Source organism: Zalophus californianus, chromosome 1, assembly GCF_009762305.2.
Source record: "Zalophus californianus isolate mZalCal1 chromosome 1, mZalCal1.pri.v2, whole genome shotgun sequence".
Classification (NCBI taxonomy): Eukaryota; Metazoa; Chordata; class Mammalia; order Carnivora; family Otariidae; genus Zalophus; species Zalophus californianus.
Window position 1 is genome coordinate 209,882,928 of NC_045595.1, and position 18,990 is coordinate 209,901,917.

At 44.1% G+C, this 18,990-nt stretch overlaps 1 protein-coding gene across 3 annotated transcripts in view; it reads left to right on the forward strand.

Annotated features, from left to right (window-relative positions):
• The window catches only part of SH3BGR (SH3 domain binding glutamate rich protein), a 62,654-nt gene extending 44,188 nt beyond the window's left edge, over positions 1–18,466 (forward strand). The window contains exons 4-7 of one of the 3 annotated variants that reach the window (XM_035727181.1): positions 241–315; positions 1,320–1,412; positions 9,171–9,195; positions 15,146–15,231. In XM_035727181.1, coding sequence (XP_035583074.1) covers positions 241–315; positions 1,320–1,412; positions 9,171–9,195; positions 15,146–15,201 — 249 coding nt within the window. In that variant the 3' untranslated portion in view covers positions 15,202–15,231. Of the gene's footprint in view, positions 1–240; positions 316–1,319; positions 1,413–9,166; positions 9,196–15,145; positions 15,276–18,000 lie in introns of those variants that run through there. The other 2 variants (XM_035727187.1, XM_035727176.1) reach the window with 2 other exon arrangements.
• Positions 18,467–18,990: the final 524 nt, after the last annotated feature.

Genomic DNA, 18,990 nt, shown 5'->3' on the forward strand with positions numbered 1-18,990 from the left:
GCATAAAGTAGGAGCTGCAGACCTAACCCCACCCTCACTTGCAGTGTGACACTTTCTGCCTTGATCGTCTCATCCCTCATGTGTGAGTGGTAGTAACCACCCTACTTCTCAGGCTATGGTGTTGTTGTTAAGATAAAATGAGGGATGAAGACAAACATAATTTGAATAGTTAAAAGATGTTGAAATGCAAGCTATTATCCTCAAGAAAATTCTCAAACATTCTCAATTTATATGATGCAGGTGACAAAATCATCCGAGGAAGCATCTTCCCTTCCCAATGGCGACGTAGTGGGAGAGGTACGGGGCAGCACAGAGGTAAGAGTTAGTATCTTGAACCATTCTCCCCCAGACTAGCTTCCTCAGAATGTCTACTTGGTTCTCATTTTTCTGTCATTCTACTTTACATAGATAGAATATCTATCTATCTATCTATCTATCTATCTATCTATCTATCTATCTATCTATCTATCAATCATCTATCATCTATCATCCATCCACCTACCCATCATCCATCCATCTATTTATTCTCTATGTATCTTTGTATCTAGCATCATCCATCATCCATCCACTTATTCTCTATGTATCTAGCATCATCCACCATCCATCATCCATCCATTTATTCTCTATCTATGCATCTGTGTATCTATCGTCATCCACCATCCATCATCCATCGATCATTCATCTATTATCCATCCATCATCCATCCATCCATCATCCACCCATCGTCCATCCATCCATCAATCCATCATCTATCATCCATCCATCATCCATCCATCCATCATCCACCCATCGTCCATCCATCCATCCATCCATCCATCATCTATCATCCATCCATCATCCATCCATCCATCATCCACCCATCGTCCATCCATCCATCCATCCATCATCTATCATCCATCCATCTATCCATCTATTTCTTCACTATCTATCCTCTCTCATCTTTTCTTAACTCTCTAAAACTATAAAGCCTGCCTCCACTCAAGCAACAGAAAACAAACACTGCCTAAATATCAAATCCTTTGGAGTTCTCTTCATAAGGCTTAAATGGGTGAATTATAGCTCCTTATTAGTGCTTTTATTTCTCTACCATGCACATACATGACTCAGATCTATTGACTTACAACAGCAGCTCCAATGAGCAATATAGGGGGTTGGTGATTCTATACTCTAGTAGTGAAGTGACCTAATAAATAGGAAGTTTATGATTGCTTTTTTAATATACTGTATATCAAAATAAAAAAACCATAGCATGTATGGTTTGGTTTTTCCTTGAAAGCTTATCTAAGGTTAATGATACCATGGGTTTCCTTAATGATCAGGGAACAGAGAAGACTGAAGAGAGTGGAGAAAATGAGGCACAAAAAGAGGACAATGAAGATGCGGGCAATCTCGCTGAATCTCAAGAGAAGAATGTGAGTGTTTGCTTTTTGTACCATAGTTTCGCTGGATTCAGGTCGAGAAGCATTAAAGCACCAGGAATCTTCCTGGGCACACTGAAGTGAGCATGGAAGCCAGGAGCTGAGGGTTCAGCCAGGGAGGAAGCAGGGGGAAGTGTTCACTACTGTGGTCAAGGCAGGTTGAGGACTAAAAGGAAGCCAGAGGACCCTGAACCCAGGCCTGGAGGGACAGGCTAGACAAGGCTTTAATAATCTGTAGTTGTGTTGTTAGGGTTAGGTTAGGTTCAAGTTCTTCATAAAACAAGGGACCTTATCCCTTGGTCATGAGTAATGATGGATTCCCAGCAAATGCCCACCAAGAGCACTGCCTACTGGGGACACAGAGGTAATGGGCTGGGACATTTTGTGGGAAGCCAACAGGAGCTGGGGATAGAGCAGAGGCCTCGGAGAGGGAAACCCACACTCAATTCAGATCCAGTCGTGGGAATATCAGCTGCTCCAAGGCCTGTGATCTAATTCTAAAGGGGGTCCCAATTCAGGGGCCCCAGAATAAAGGGCAGGGGGAGTATGGGAGGGCAGGGGAGGCTGTAATTCTACAATGGCCAAGCTGAGAGAATGGGGGATCAGATGGGCCACTTAGTTAAGGAATTCTGAAAATGTAACTGGGAAGCCAGGTAAGGGGAGACGGTGGTGCACAGGGAGCTGAGCGGGTGGGGTTGCAGGCATTGGGCTGAGCCTCCCCTAGAGTTTCAGTGATCGTAATGCATTGGGCAATTTGTAACAAAGACTGTTTACTGAACCATGAGGGTTTGCATTTTTACCTATTTATGATTCTTTTTACCTATTTATTGATTCCAGGAGAGGGTGTAGACATCTTTTAAGATAGTTGGACTCTCATTCCCAGCAGATGGAATGTGGTTAGGAAGGGCCCTGGGGAAACGTGCTTTGGGCTTGTTGGAGTGGGCATGGGAATCAATTGGTTTGTATTATAAGGAATTTAAATCTGAAGGAGCCAGGGCAGTAAATTCCTCATATTTAAAGATTGCTATCCCAAAGTGCTGATAATTTAAGACTCTTTGAAGTCTTTAGTTTGGAAGAAAGACAAGATCTTTAATCCTGACCTAGAAGTTAGATGGAGTTTCATGACAGCCTGTATCATTCAGAAATAATAAATTTTAAATGAAATGGCAATTTCATTACCCTGTCATTTAAAAATCCATGTTTTTATAATGCAGACTTTACAGGAATTGCCTAGTGCCGTCTTACAGTATTATCGATTTATATTTTTTGGGAAATCCAGTTTGCTTCCTGTAAGACAGAGAGACGAAGATAGGAAACATTGCACCCCAATCCCTTTCTCCTGGGGACTGAGAGGAAGGTAAATTTTCATAACTACAGCAAAGATGGGTCTGCTTCCTCTTCTCAGCTACTGTTTAGAGAGGTGGTAAGCCATCAGGCCTGGGGTTCTCTTTGTTAGTATTTTTTTTTTTTTAAATTGAGAACCCTTTACAAAGTAAATTATAGTCCTATAAATCCTGATAGGAATGAAAAAAAATCATTTTTGTTATTTTTGCCTGGGCTCTGATGAAGATATGACTAAGTAAAAGACATTTTAATTTTAGATAAATGTATTATTCACATTAATGATCAAAGTCATTTTCAACTCTTTAATAATATTTGTTCTACATAAAGATAGATTCTGACTTTTTCCTATTTGACAAGCGATCCATGCTCTTTGACTTACTTTAATTCAGTCGTATAAGAAAGAAACCCCATGATTTGTCGGTAGGCATTACAAATGACACAGGAACATGATTAGCTTTGGAATTGAATATATAGGAAAATGGATTGAAATTTGAAAAGGAGACAAAACTATCTGATATTTTGAATGGTTGCATTTTGTATTTAAAGAACCTCCCATCCGTTTAAATGGTTTTTGGGTTTGTTCTTATTTTATTTATTTATTTATTTATTTATAAAGATTTATTTATTTGAGAGAGAGAGGGAGAGCAAGTACACGGCGGGGGCGGGGGCAGAGGGAGAGAATCTCAAGCAGACTCCCCGCTGAACATGGAGTCCAACGTGGGACTCACCTCATGACCCTGAGATCATGATCTGAACTGAAATCAAGAGTCAGATGCTCAACTGACTGAGCCACCCAGGTGCCCGTTGGGTTTGGTTTTCAAGGTTAAGACGGGAAGACCACCTAGGCAGTCTTCACACCTTTTGGCCCGCGGTGCACTCAGGCTCAGACAGGCTAATTTTTAACAAAGAGAGAAGCCAATTAGATTGCTGTGTTTTACCTCTTTAAACACTGATTTTCAAAGTACTAGACACATCCTGCTGGGTTCTTCTAGATCTTACAGCTCAGATCAATCCAGTGCTTTTTAAATAAATGCTGGCCCTGTTGAAAACTGCCTGGAGGAGATTTCATGGGGTCTTACCTTGTGCTCCTCCTGGCCCTTTGTATGTGAACAGCGGGGCTCCCCCTGCTCTGTGGGGAATAGAAGGAATCCAGTATCCATGGGCCTCCATTTGGTTCCTAAGCCATGTGGCAAAAATGTCAGCTTCCTTTATTTGTCTAACAGCATGGTATCTGCTTCACGCCTCCACCTCATGCTGGCGGGACCTTCCATCAGGGTGAGGGGCTGACGGGCACTGGCCCTTTGGCTGAGTCAGGCCCTTGGCCTCTGACGGAGCACAGCTGCTGCCCCTGGGTTCAGTGTCCCCCCCTTCTGCCCCTCGGTCTCCAGTCTGGCTGCTTCCATCAAGACAACTCCAAGCCTAAGCTCCAAGCCCCCCCACCCTTTTTAGGGACTATCTAGCTTCATTGCCTCTCCTAGCTAGCCCAGGATCTTTAAAGCAAGGCTTCTACTTTCTTCCCTAGGAGCCCAGAACTCCCACCAATCTGTGGCTCTCTTCTTGGAGTGTGGGAGGGGCAGTAACTCTACTCCCTGTCCCCAGTGTTGTGTGCCGAGGAGAACAACATATAATTCATATCCTGGTATTCAGCCACACTATGTATGACAAGGAGTCCAAACGTCCTTTCATCTTCCATTCTGAAATAATTACAGACTTACAGGGATGTCGTTCAGAGCCCTGTGTGCCCTTCACGTGGCGGCGCCCCATGCTGACATCTCCGATAGCCACAGTACACTGTGGAAACCAGAACATGCTGCCACCGCCTCTCTGTGAAACCGACTGCAGAGTTCAGTGTGCACCATTATTTCAGACCTTCCATTTGTGTGTTAAGAACAGTTTTCGAGTGTACGATGGTAGCCACGGCCTCTGGCGGCTGGTCGCGGTACACGGAGGGATGAGACAGCTAAGTAATGTCTGGGCATGGGCTTGTTCTTCTAGCTATTGCACATGCTCATTCAGGACGTACTTGATGCTTTTTATTTTATTTTATTTTATTTATTTATTTTTTAACAATTTGACTTACTTATTTGAGAGAGAGAGACACAGAGAGAGTGCAACCATGAGCTGGGGGAGGAGCAGAGGGAGAGGGAGAAGCAGACTCCCTGCTGAGCAAGGAGCCGGACATGGGACTCGATCCCGGGACTCCAGGATCATGACGTGAGCCAAAGACAGACGCTTAACCAACTGAGCCACCCAGGCGCCCCTTTGATGCCATTTTAATGGCCAGTAGTATTTGTCTAAGAATATCACTCTTGATTTAAAAACAACTCAGAAGTGGAGACAGAAACCATCACCTCCTGTAATGAAACGGACCTCCCTGACCACCAACACAAGCGTCATGGCTCTCAAAGACCATATGCCAAGATGCATCTTACCCACATGCTGGCGGGTTGGGGGGCATTTGGGAGGCAGGACAGTGAACACTGGGGAGACTGTTCATTCATGCCTGAGAAGACCTCCTCTGTTGCTCCAGACCCCAGTAGAGAGGGGACTTTGTGGTCGCCTTCCCTGCTGACCCGGGAGGGACAGGGGGCTAGGAAGGAGAGGCGGGCTTGTGAATGGTACCTGAGGAGGAAGGGAAGGAAGCAAAAGGTCACTTCAGCTCCAGGGCACACTCTGAGGGGGGCCTGCAGACTGGGGGCTTCGTGAGAACTTTATGGGAGACTGGACATGTCGCCGCTTTGTGTTTGGTTTCCCCCACTGAGGTGAAATTATTTTAAGCTGTGCTCCTTGCCAACTCAGTGGTCCTCTCCAAAACCTCTTAAGATCTTGGCTTGACTGACTACATGATTATGGCTTGTAAAGCCCACTCAGCTTCCTCCAAAACTGGTCCTGAGGAAAGTTGCTTTCTTGAGGGGCAGACGTTGGTTTAGGTCTTTTTTAGGAGCTGGTGAGTCTCAGGCTGGGACCCTGCAGTGCCAGCAGATAGAGAGAACTCTGCCCTTGTCCCTGAGATTTCCAGCCATTCGGAGGCCCTCTGCCCTCCTCAGGTCACTCTGGGCTGGCCCTCGGCTTCCTTCCACACCAGCCACCTGTCCTTTCCAGCCACTTCCTGACACTCACCACAGCGGACACCTGTCCCTCATCCTGGCCGCTTGCCGCCTCTGCAGTCTGCCTCGCTGGCCAAGTTCCCAATCAGGATAGCTGCTGGGGAAGGTTCTAAGACTATCTACTTCGGACGCTTCCCCTGACTAACTTTATTATAGGAGCAACAAGGTAAAATGATTTTAAGTTGCAGTTTTGTCAAGTGAATGATGCAGAGCCTGTCCTAAGATTTGCAGGAGCCTAGCTCAACTGACCATGTGATCATAATGATCCTAAAAAACAAAACAAAACAAAACCTTTTTGCTGGTATAATTATTTGCCAATCATAAAGGTCTGTCTCAAGCATTGAATATGGATGACTTTTAAGGTTCTGTCCAATTCTGATATTTCATAATTCTGTGAGCTAAGGATGGAAGTTTAAGTTGTATTTCCATAATATATCCCCCTCCTCCTATGAGGGATTCGAGGCAGAAGTCGCAAATATAAATGCATCCATTCAACATGTTATTGACAGCTTGTCTGCCCCATGCCAGGCCGGATTCCTGGGGGGCTGGGGACAGAGCAATGAAGAAGACAGAGTCCCTGCTCTCGCAGAGCTTATGTTCCGGGAGAGCTGCTGATGGTAACATCCCGGGTCCTTCAAAGTGTACTTGACTTTTTTTTTTTTTTTTGCAGCTAAGTATTTCTATAAATACTCTGGGCAGGGGCGCCTGGGTGGCTCAGTCGGTTAGGCGTCTACTTTCGGCTCAGGTCATGATCCCAGGGTCCTGGGATCGAGGTCTGCATCATGCTCCCTGCTCCGCGGGGAAGACTGCCTCTCCCTCTCCCACTCCCCCTGCTTGTGTTCTCTCTCTCATTGTATCTCTCTCTGTCACATAAATAAATAAAATCTTTAAAAAAAATACTCTGGGCAATTACTTTCCCCATTTAATGTCTCTTTTAAGAAATTAAGGTCAATTCAGATATTGATAGAGAGTCCTCGGTCCCTTGGTAATTGCTGCCAGCTAACCTGTCAAAGCTGAGACTTGCACTGATTCCTGTGGGACCCCCTACCGTCCTCCAGCCTTGCTCTAAGGATAACACCATTTTTAGCACTGTATTTCTTGTTAGTGTGTTTGCTTCAGCTGAATACAGTTCATACAGATAATTGAATTTAGAAAAATGTGAAACTCTACGTAGCTGATAATTCTCTGTTGCATATTTTAATTTGATCTCATGTGGTTAAGAGGGAAATCAATGTTCTTTGAGGTCCAAACAGTTACTAGCAGAGTGTTCATTTATCTGGTCATGTAGCACATTTGTTGAGCTTATACCTTGGTTCCAGACAGTGGCTGGGTCCTGGAGATCCAAAAATGAATAAAGACACATGTCATGCCCCAAGGAGGATGCAGACCAGTCACGGAGACAGATAAATGACGGTATGGGAGCAGGTGAGGGGTCCCATAACTCAGCCTTATGGGTCAGGAACGTCTTCCTTGAAAATGTCGTTTTAAGCAGAGTCCTAGAAGGTGTGGCAGATGTGAGAAAGTGGCATGTGGTCCATATGGCTGAAATAAAGAATGGTGAGGGATGTGGCAGGGTGAGGGTAAGCCAGGCCCGATTGTGATGGCCTTCCAGCCATCCTAAGGGTAATGGATGAAAGTTTCTTGAAAAGATGGAAGTTTTTCAACACGAGGGAAGCATGGTAAGGTGTGTTGTGTTCTGGAACAGTATCCCTGGCCACAGTGAGGGTTACAGATAAGGCAGACTACAGTGCTGTGCCCTGGGTGAGAGGAGCTGGGGGTCACGGAGGGGAGGGCCCAGGCACGGCCCGAATCAGGTGGTCCTAGAGAGAGACCCTCAACACAAGGCTGAGAAACCAACAAGTGCGGGCCTCTCTCTTCTTGGACATTATTTTAACACTGAAACTTGGTGTGTTGCCAGTGGTGTAAGCATTAGTTTAGAGATTCCCCACGCTGGGCAGACTTATGGTATTTTCTCTGCCAACCTCAGAAATCTGAGACTGTGCTTCTGGAACTGGCCAAGAACGTGGGGCTGCACTGGGGGATGTGGTGGGTCCTTATCACACGCCTTCCATGATTTTGCCTTCTCTGTTCCTTATCTTGAGACATAGCATGGTAGGTAGAGTAGGAAGGGCACGAAATCAGGGGCCAGGAGCCTTGAAATCAGTCCTGATTGTGTTGCTTACTTGCCCTCTGGTCTTCGGCAAATTACTTAACTCTGTGGCCTCGGTGATCTCATCTGTCCAGAGGCAGGTTGGAGTGAGAAGCTATGGGAATGTGAGATTGCTTTCAACTCTCCCAGTGCGGGATTCTGTGAGCTCACTGCCCAAGTCGTAAGGCATGAGGAATTTTTAGGGACTGCTTCCTCTATTTAATTAAAGCGATTCTAGTACACTGGCCCCCCGACACTTATCATAGGGCCATTTTGGGAAGGACTAGAAAAATTCTTGTTTCCTTGCATTTGTGGGAGATACAGCCTGGTCCCACTACTTTGATCCAGGGAAACATAAATTCTAGTGGGTTGGCACAGTGGAGACCTATTTGAATTTGGGATGGCCTCACCTCTCCTACCTTGCAAATTTCTTTCTTTAACCAGAAATCATTGTTTAAATACTAAATGCTTCAGAAATGTTATTATTTTATTTTGATGGAGGATAAGTTTTTGACCTACTCTTATTTACTGGTTCAAAGCTGAAGGAAAGGCATACTTATAAGGACATAAAGTCAGAAAAGACATAATTTTGTTCAAATATTCTAATTGCTTGCTTGTATGGTCTGAATTTTCCTAGATAGTGCTACAGATCTGCAATATTCTTTGGATATAGACAGAATTAAACATGTAATTAGGCAGTATTACTAATGAATTATATTTTCTCAGGAGTAAGAGTGGTGGAAAAATGTCTCTAATCTCATTCTGAGGGCTTCAAATACAACACATGAAATAAGTAGGCATTGCTTAGTTATCATGTCTTTGTTATTTATATATTTTATCAATACATTAATGTCTTTCATTTTGATGAAAATGTATCATAGTTTAATTTTGAAATATATTTGTAAAGATTTTACTTATTTTAGAGAGAGAGAGGGAAATAGAGTGTGAGTGGGGGGAGGGGCAGAGGGAGAGAGAGAATCTCAGGCTGACTCAGTGGTCAGCATGCGGAGCCCGAGGTGGGACTTGATTCCACGACCCCGAGATCATGACTGAGCCAATCAGGTGCCCTTTGCTTCATTTTTAGATTCAACTTAAAACTTATGTGAATTCATGTTTTTTTTTTTTTAATTTCTATTTATGGACCTAAGGAAGAATCAGGAGAGACAGCGACAAAGAGGTACAGTAGCATATTCAACTGTGGTGCTTAATAAAAACGTCTTTTAGATCAGAGAATTGTGGCTGTAGCCACCTTCTCCTTGTTCTTCATGACACGAAGAAGCTGATGCAGCCTACATCCCAGAAAATCCTCCTTTAGCCTGCTGAGAAGGGAGCTATAGCAAGTCAGAGGTAAACTTATCAAAGAGAGGTGGATGGAGAAATAGGGCGTGGCGGTGCCCCTTCCCGGAGCCTCCCGCGGTGAAGGTGCTGTCTGCGGGGTCAGGCGGGGCTGGACCACGTCATGCTTCCGTTCTTCCCCTCCCCCGTCCTGCACAGTGTGCACAGTTAAGGCAGCTTGCGTGGTGCTTAGCAGTGTTGTTTCGATTGCCTCTTATTCACCTGGTTGGTGAGGGAAGGATTGCCTTCCTGTATTTGTGGGGATGGCTGACACCGGGCAGATGTGACTGATGGCAGTTTATGACATATTCTCAGAGCCCAAGGGATGAGGACATCAGCACAGTGCAGGGACACAGGGGTTGCACTCGGGACAGTGTGAGCCGTCGGGGAGGGGAGGCAGGCTTTGTGGTAGCAAGAGGGCGGAGTGTGCCCTGGTTCACGTGGAGGATGTGATTGGCTTGTTGGGATAATTCCAGGGGAAAGGGAGGCAGTGTGCCTGGGTCCTTGGTAAAGCGGGCTGCTTGGATAGGAGACCTAATCTGTGGGAGCTTTGGCCAGTGCTTAGGCCATTTCCGGCCTTCCAGATTTTACCAGATGTCAAGGTAGCACGTAATATCGAGTCAATTTTAGACGTTGCACTACAGCTGTGTATCATAGAAGTTTACACACGCAGCTCATCATGAAATGTCTGGAAGATACGTGACATTAGGAAAGCATAACATGGCTCTAGTGGGAACCTATCCAGGGAGAGTGTGACTGACTTGGGAAGAATTTCTAATCTGCCCCCGCACCGGGCGGTTACGTTAGAACCATGGTTCTCATCCCCTGGTGTGCAGTAGAGCCCCCCAGGAGCCTGCCTCCCGTGGCCAGTGAACGAGGCCCTGTAGGGCTTGGTCCGGCATGCCTTCAGGTGTCTGATAGAGCTGAGGTTGAGAGTCTGTCTTCCTTTTAGGAGGCCAGGATTGAAGGGGATGAGAGCTCACATAGCAAGAGCCTCTAATCGCCTGTTGGGGCATAGCCTTCCTCCCTGTCACCCTCCTAAGCCCGCAAGAGAAAGCACCCACTGACAGGAAAGAAGAGGTTTATGAAAAGAATTAAAATTAAGGATGTAAAGGAAACATAAGCATTCCATGAGATAAAGAATTTAAAAAAGAAATGTCTTCTATGAAAAGAGGTAGAATAAGAAGAACTTAAATATAAGAGAATCGAGTGTCACAGAGATAGAAGATTAAGAATCGTACAAAAGAAGTATTCAAAAATGAAGAGTACTGAGGATGTAAGATTTAAAAGCACAATTAATGCATTAGAAGAAAAACTAGAGGTGCTCCTGGGTGGCTCAGTCCGTTAAGCCTCTGACTTGATCTTAGCTCAGGTCTTGATCTCAGGATCGTGAGTTCAAGCCCTGTGCTGGGTGTGAAGCCTACTTAAAGCCAACAACAACAACAGAAGAAAAACAAAACAAAACAAAAACCTAACTAGAAAACAGTATTAAAGCTATTAAAGATGCAATTTAAGGAAATAAGATTTATTCTCTGTAACGTAATGTAATCTGTTATCGGCTTCACTGATGAGTTTGTTTATAGAGTCTAGGCTTAAATAATAACCAACATTCCCAGGTACAAAGGAAGACCTCACGTCCTATGTTTGGAACTGAAGGCGGTTTGATAAATTGAAGAAGTCACTTCAAGTGCTAAATTGTAAACACACAGAGGCCTAGAACTTTTTTACTCTAACTTGAAATATATAAACATATACTTACTGCCAGTGTTTTTGATGCAGGACAAAGACTATTTTTTTAAAGAAGAGTCCAATGATTAGAGTTACCTGTTGTCTTTCTAACATAAGCATAACTCATTTGTCTGTCTAGAAAATCAGTTTTGACTTCTTTAAAACAGAGCAGAAATTTAAAGACGCTTACAAAGCAAGTTAGGTGCATAATCTCTCCGGTTTTGTGAGACCTCCCTGCCAGCCCAGCTTTTTTGACACCTCATTTGATGATGAGTTTTTAAGGTGACTTGCATGTACTGGGTCTTTCCAAAGCATTCCATTAAGTTCACATAGGAAAAAAAAAAATCCTTTCATGCTCCTATTTCATTGATTTCCACGATGTTTACTTAAATGATGTAATTACAATATGACTCTAACTTGCATGTGCAAGTGTGGGAACGAACCTAAACCGCCCTGGAAAATGAAGGCCTTGGCGGGTGGTGATGCCATGCTTACTGCTTGTGAGTGCTCACCATGCTCTGGTTATTAATCAGCGTGATTGAAGGGAGGGCATAGGGATGCAGCGGAGGTTCTCAAAGTGGGGTTCCCAAAGCAGCAGCAGTAACCCCACCTGGGAACCTCTGTAAATGCACATTTTCAGGCCTGGCCCCAGATCTCCTGAATCAGAAGCTCTGAGGTGCAGCCCAGCAAACTGTGGGTTAGCAGGCTCTTCAGGTGTTTCTGATGCCCCACGAGGCCCGAGAACCACTGCATGAGAACGTAAGTTCTAGGTACCCTGAGGTGTTGGCGGGGGGAACCCAGTTGCCAGAACTCCTACTGTTCGGATGCTCATCGTAAAAAGTCCATCTAACTTCAAAGACGATAATGTTTATTTTATATTAAGAACTTGTATTTGTAAACAAACAAAACCCAAATCCATCATTTTCTTTCGGTGATTGAAATGAATTACAGGAAATGAGAAGGGGGAAAGAGACCCCAGACCCAGGGAGGTCTGTAACTCAGCTTAAATTTTTTATGGATGAATTCTCTTCTTTCCCATTCTTTCCCTGCTTGTTGAAATGTTCTAATTCTTCCCGTTTAATTGTGAGAGCTTCCAAGAACAATCTTTTCCTTCTCTGAGAGATGTTGTTTTGCTTGCTAATCGGCACTGGGGGAGGGACTTCATTATAAGGAACTTCACGATAATTTTCATTAATTTAACCCTGCAAGGGCAGCCTACTATTTTTATATTGCTGCCGATGCGCTGGAGGGGCTATGTCTCCAAATGAGGCAGACTGAGATTCTTGCCCAGCCGCTTGCTTGTTGAATCTGTGGCTTATTAGCTGGGTGTTGGGGGAGTCTTCAATTTAAACCCTCGCAGGGATGGAATCATGTCTGTGTGTAGAGGAATCAGCTGAGAGAATGTCAGCGGATCCTGAGGGCAGGTCCTAAGGGACATTCTCAGATTCTCCCTCCGATTCCAGCCCCTCGTGTTAGCTGAGGCTCAGTGACTTTCACTGTAACCAAAAGTTTTAGGAATATTGTGAATGAAGATTTTTTGATTAATTGTTTCAAAATGCTAATCAGAGAGCTAAATCAAAATGAGAACTCAAGGATAGGGCGAATAATTTACCCCAAATCACCAAATATATTGTCTCAGTGTCTCATCAAGTCTTTTGTTGATGAAGGTCATCAACATTAAAGAAGGTCCCAAATGTCAAAAGAAATTCCCCTTAAAAATCTTTAGTTTCTTTTTTAAAAGGCCAACACATACACACAACGACTATTAAATATAGTTCATGATCAGGGTGGCCGGGTGGCTCAGTCGGTTGAGCATCTGACTCTCGACTTCTGCTCAGGTCGTGCTCCCAGGGTTGTGAGGTCGAGCCCTGCACAGGGCTCTGTGCTCAGGGTGGAGTCTGCTTGTCCCTCTCCCTCCCCCTCCTCCTGCTCCTGTGCATGCACCTGCTTTCTCTCTCTTGCTCTCTAAAATATATAAATAAATAAAATCTTTTTAAAACAAAGACTTAGTTCATGATATTTATTTAAAAAAAATTTTAGTTGTTTATTTATTTTTAGAGTGAGCGAGAGCAAGAGTGGGGAGGGGCAGAAGGAGAGGGAGAGGATCTTAAGCAGCCTCCACACCCAGCGTGGCCGCACTTGGGGCTCGATCTCACGGCCCTGAGATCATGACCTGAGCTGAAACCAAGAGTCGGATGCTCAATTGACCAAGCCACCCAGGTGCCCCAGAAATAGTTCATGACTTCATAAAAAATTTAGAAAATACAGAGAGAAGAAGAAAACAAAAATAGTTTACAGCCCCATGACCCAGAGATAGCCACTAGCTACACACACACACACACACACGCACACACACACACACACGCACACGCACATCAAATCTTGATGAATACTCTTTTGTAATCTACTTTCACTCATGTAATGCGTGTATATATTTTTTTGGGAGGGGGAAGGCAGTAAATATAGATCTGCTTCATTATTTTTAATGTCATTTTGTCAAATTAATCCCTATTCCTAGACCTAAAGGTCATTTCTAGCCTATTCTATGCTATGATTTTTAAAATTATCTGTAAGTTACATCTTTCCAATAATTAGTTTCTTTGTTGTTAGACAAGTCTCCTTTTTTAAAAATCCCATTTTTATATATAAAGATAAGAGGTACTATTAACTTGGAAGTAATTTCAGGTTATATGTATAGGTTGCTGATGACTTTGACTTTAAAAAATTAGATTGCTATAACAAAATACAACCAACCTCTACATTTAAAAGCTTCATCCTTTCTGATAAAATTCTATTCGTTGAGATTCTTTTTGTATTTTATTCTTCTAACTGCCTTCTGAATTTTTTTTAAAGATTTTATTTATTTATTTGACAGAGAGAGAGACAGTGAGAGAGGGAACACAAGCAAGGGGAGCGGGAGAGGGAGAAGCAGGCTTCCCGCAGAGCAGGGAGCCCGATGCGGGGCTCGATCCCAGGACCCTGGGATCATGACCTAAGCCAAGGGCAGATGCTTAACGACGGAGCCACCCAGGTGCCCCTGCCTTCTGAATTTTTAAAAGTAATTTGATGAGAATAGTTTGTTAATATGAGTAAAGACTACATGCTTAAGAGAAATCATGATACCATTAGAATTAATGTAGTGCTCTGCAGCACCATTCCAAATTGTGCAGTCTGTATGTGTGTGCGTATGCTGTGTTTGATGTATGTTGTGTGTGTGATATGTGTTGTGTGTATTGTGTGTGTGATGTGTGTGTTGTGCCTGTGATATATGTTGTGTGTATTGTGTGTGATGTGTGTATTGTGTGTGATGTGTGTTTTTTGTGTGGTGTGTGTGTATTGTGTGTGATGTGCATGTGATGTGTGTATGTATTGTGTATGTTATGTGTGTGGTGTGTGTGTGTGATGTGTATTGTGTATATTGTGTGTGTTGTGTGTGTTCTGTATATTGTGTGTGTGATGAGTGTGTGTGTGTTGTGTGTTGTGTGTGTGATGGGTGTGTGTGTTGTGTGTGTTGTGTGTGTGATGGGTGTGTTGTGTGTGTTGTGTGTGTGATGGGTGTGTGTGTTGTGTGTGTTGTGTGTGATGGGGGTGTGTGTTGTGTGTGTTGTGTGTGTGATGGGTGTGTGTGTTGTGTGTGTTGTGTGTGTGATGGGTGTGTGTGTTGGGTGTGTTGTGTGTGTGATGGGTGTGTGTGTTGGGTGTGTTGTGTGTGTTGGGTGTGTGATGGGGGTGTGTGTTGGGTGTGTTGTGTGTGTTGTGTGTGTGATGGGGGTGTGTGTTGGGTGTGTTGTGTGTGTTGTGTGTGTGATGGGGGTGTGTGTTGGGTGTGTTGTGTGTGTTGTGTGTGTGATGGGTGTGTGTGTTGGGTGTGTTGTGTGTGTTGTGTGTGTGATGGGTGTGTGTGTTGGGTGTGTTGGGTGTGTTGTGTGTGTTGTGTGTGTGATGGGTGTGTGTGTTGGGTGGGGAGTGTGGGAGGCCCTCGTCTCTAGCCTGATATTTTACATTTCTTTCCTCACTATATCTGCGACCTTTCTCCCAAATGATGGCATTTTTGTTAACTTAAGACGGAAGAGATAACCGAGGAGGGAGCAGCAGGGGACGCAGAGGAAGAGGAAGCTGAGAAAGGAGAAGAGGCAGGAGAAGAGGAGGAAGAGTCCTAGGCCTTTTCGTGCTTTATTTCTTCCACATTTCCAGGTAACCACACAGGCCTGGGGTGGAAGACTCGTGGACGGCAGCATGGCGTTCCGCCTCTCGCGGGCGACGGGAGGAGGGGACCCAGGTCAGGCCCGTTTGACGGTCTCCGCACGGTCCCGGCTGCCCGGCTCTGGAGCCGCAGGGCTGCTGAGCTCTGTGGACCCGTGTCCGGCGTGCGAGGGTGTGGAAGGCCATGGCTTATGTGACTTCTAGGAAAAAGTGCACCTTGGGGGCAGGGAGGGGTTTGTCTCGTATTATTTATTTCCTCCTCTCCCTGTGTGACCTTCAGGTAAGTGAGGGCTGTTCTGTCACCCGCGTTCTAGTTCACGGACTCTCCTATGGCCCCGTGTACTCACAGAGCTGGAGGGGAGTGACGGTCGGTGTTCACGGTGGTGGCAGTAAATGACGGGCTTGGACAATCACAACGCAGCCTCTTCTTCTTGAAAGGGAACTACTGCGGCTAGAGATGGAGTGACAAGTACTTGATAGACATTTACACTTACCAGACATTAACGGGAATGCTCACGTAGGGACATCGTGGAATATGGTGAAAATCACCTTAGGTCTCTTTGACAAGGATGCTTGCTGCCTTGTAATTTTAAACTTCTGACGATATAAGATAGCTATGTAATTCTCAGTAGTTCAGTAAGTGCCGTGTGAATGAATATATTAATGAGGTGATGACAGTATCTGATGATAGTGGATATTGAGGACCTAGAAGAAATGCTCAAATATCGTGGGTCGTATAGATAAGACCGTATGTATGAAAACGAGTCAAGATCAGTAAATGTTACAGAAATATCTGGCTATTCCAGAAACTTGGCAGATGCTGATGCAAGTGTTATATTCTTATTAATATTTTTTAACCTTGTGAACAAATTTGTGTCAGCAGTTTATTCTCTAGGCAGTGAGGTCTACCGTGTGCTCTGGTGCTAGAAGCGTTTAAAATTTAAGTTAGAACAATTCTTTTAGTCTCCTTACTAAAAATTTTTTTGGTCTCCTTCCCTTCATGGAAACATGTAAGGCAGATTTGGGGGCCGCAGACATCAGCAGGGCTGGGGAAGGAGAGAAGGAGGGAGGGGCTCTGAAGCACAGAGCAGGTGTTCGGTGAAGGTCTGCAGTGCATCTTGGAGCCTATGGCCTGAGGGGTGGGCAAAGGCTCAGAGGGAGAAGGAAAAAGAAATCCCCGGTGCTTTGTAAATATTGGCTAAGGAATAGGGCCACCCTATATACCAAAGACCAATTTGGTTAGTGTGAATCTCCCCTCTTGCTATTCTTACGCCTATACATAAAAAGTTAATATAAAAAAATTCATATATTTTTAGGGAATCTCGGAGTTGGCGAGAGTAGCCCCTTATTATCAGATCATGGAAATTTCATTATTCATTTATTTAAATTATGAAGCGAATTGGGCCCAGCATTTGAAATTTCCCAGGTGGTTTCTTTCATGTTCTGGACACACAGACCTCCCCTTTAAGGCCTAATGGTTGTCATTTTGGAAATAATCCCATTTCTTTTATTTAAAAATTTTTACAGTTTTCTTCTGTTGTTACCATTGAGAAGTCTGTTAATCTTTTTAGTGTCCCTACTCTCATTTCTGAGGAATGGTTTGGGACACATTTTTTGAAAAGAAGAAATTGAGCATGTTTAGTTTTAGAAATTCTATCTGAAGAATGTTGGGGAAGGGAAATAGCCTGATTATTTATTCTTATACCAAAAAGCCCCAAACAGTGAAAACTTGTAAGTACTGTTTAAATCCATTTCTATTCAGTGTGCTTGGAACGTTCTTTTAAAATCATGCAATTTTAGTGTGGTAATTAAAAAAATATTGAATGTAAAGTGGCAGAGCTCAGAGCATCCTCCATGTAGCCAGATGGCTTTATAGGCTGATTGAGAGAAGCAAAAAAACAAAACAAAACAAAACAAAAAAACAAATACAGCTGTGGTCAGCAAGCACATTTGCCTATTTCAAGGATTCTCTCGTTTGGAATCCGTCCATAGTAGTCTGTTGTGAGATCACAATGCCTGTTCGTGAAGGAGTGACTCAGACACCTCCCTCAAATCCTTCCCCTGACCCCTGGAGAGATTCAGTATCCTTTCAAATGCAACATGGCAATGCGGTCATGCATTCAACTGGGCAGGCCCTTCAGTGTCCAAAGCAAACCCATCTCTTCGCTCCTGGAGAATCTGGGCATTTTATTTGAAGAGATTTGACTTTAGGGAGAATGCGGAGAACCCAGGCAGAACAATGGATGGAATGAGGAAGGAATTCTCATTTCCTATGTTTGAAATTGATGCTCAATTAATGCCCCAGGAGAAATAATCTCTAGTATGAGACTGAATTCTCCCTCCCCAAGGGCTGCTACTCAATACTGTCTTCCAGTCGAGGTGTGGACCATTTAAATTTCCCTCTCCAGGACTAAACTTGTAAATTCAGCCTCTCCATTCTCCACAAAATTTCAGTGGGGAAACTGTAATCGGAGATACTGACTTCCTTACGGTGTTTGATATGTGTTAGTACAGAGAAAGGATATAAACCTGGTCTGGTTTTCCACAAAAAAAAATATTTCCTTTCCTTTCCTTGCACTTGGAAGCAAATGATGAGTAATGGTTTATAGAGTAAAAGGGAATACTTCCCACTAATGTGTGATAAATAGTGAAGATCATGGTAAACATTGGCTTATCCTCCTGAAATCTTCTCCCTGATATTCTCCCTTTCTTTTAGAAAACCCAAGCCACGAAGCAGTATTTCAACTGTCTGCCCACAAACCAAACTCACCAAAATGCTTTGGTGTGAAGCTAGCCCACCTCTCTCGGTACACCCGGGTTCACTGAGGAATTGTACCATTTGACATGGTTAGATGTGCACGGATATGTCTACCCGATCTTAGCAACGTGAAATTCTATGTGAAGACAACTCATGCATACCTTCATGTGCCTGACGTCCTTGGCCTTTGCTTAATTTTTTTTTTTTTGCTCTGCATGAATAGATCTTACTAATACCCTGAAAAAAAAAACGATTTTGAAAAATGATTTCGAAATATAGAACTTCTCTTTGTGATGTAATAAAAGTATTTCTTCATATGTGCCTTCTGCTACTTGTCTCAGAATTAGCTGAAAATAAAGAGCTTTGAAAATAAAGAGCTTTCCAGAAAACAATCATACAAATAAAGATTAATGGCAGATCTCTTGTCCCGAGGAACATTAATTTCTTTATTTATAGTCTCTGTGTGGTTCTGCCTGAACTCAGTCTGTCTGTTGCCAAAGTCTGAATTCTTAGCACAACCTTTCTGTCTGCACCGGGATGGGCATTTTCGGTTGTACTGGTTATTTGGTCCATGTTTTCAAACGGCGCTGGTTGTCTGCTTACGTCATGTTTTGTATTGTCCACACAGCTGTGCCCATTATCTCTGAAGCCTTATTTAAATGTAAGTCTGCCATCCACATGTGTAGGGATGACGGGAAGGACAGATAAATTTGCACCCTGGTGTCTTGGCACGTTTCTGCGCCCACAGAGTGGCTGCTGCTTTTCCTCCCGCCTCTCATTGATTTGCAGCCCCCGGCTGCGACCTGCAGAGCCCGCTGCTGTCATTGTGCCTCCTGATGCCTGAGTTCACCACGGGCTGGTCCAGCCCCGGCGACAGGCGCACCAGGTAGGCTCGAAGTGTTTCTCTGCTCACACACCTCATCCCCGTTCATCACAGGGATTTTTCCT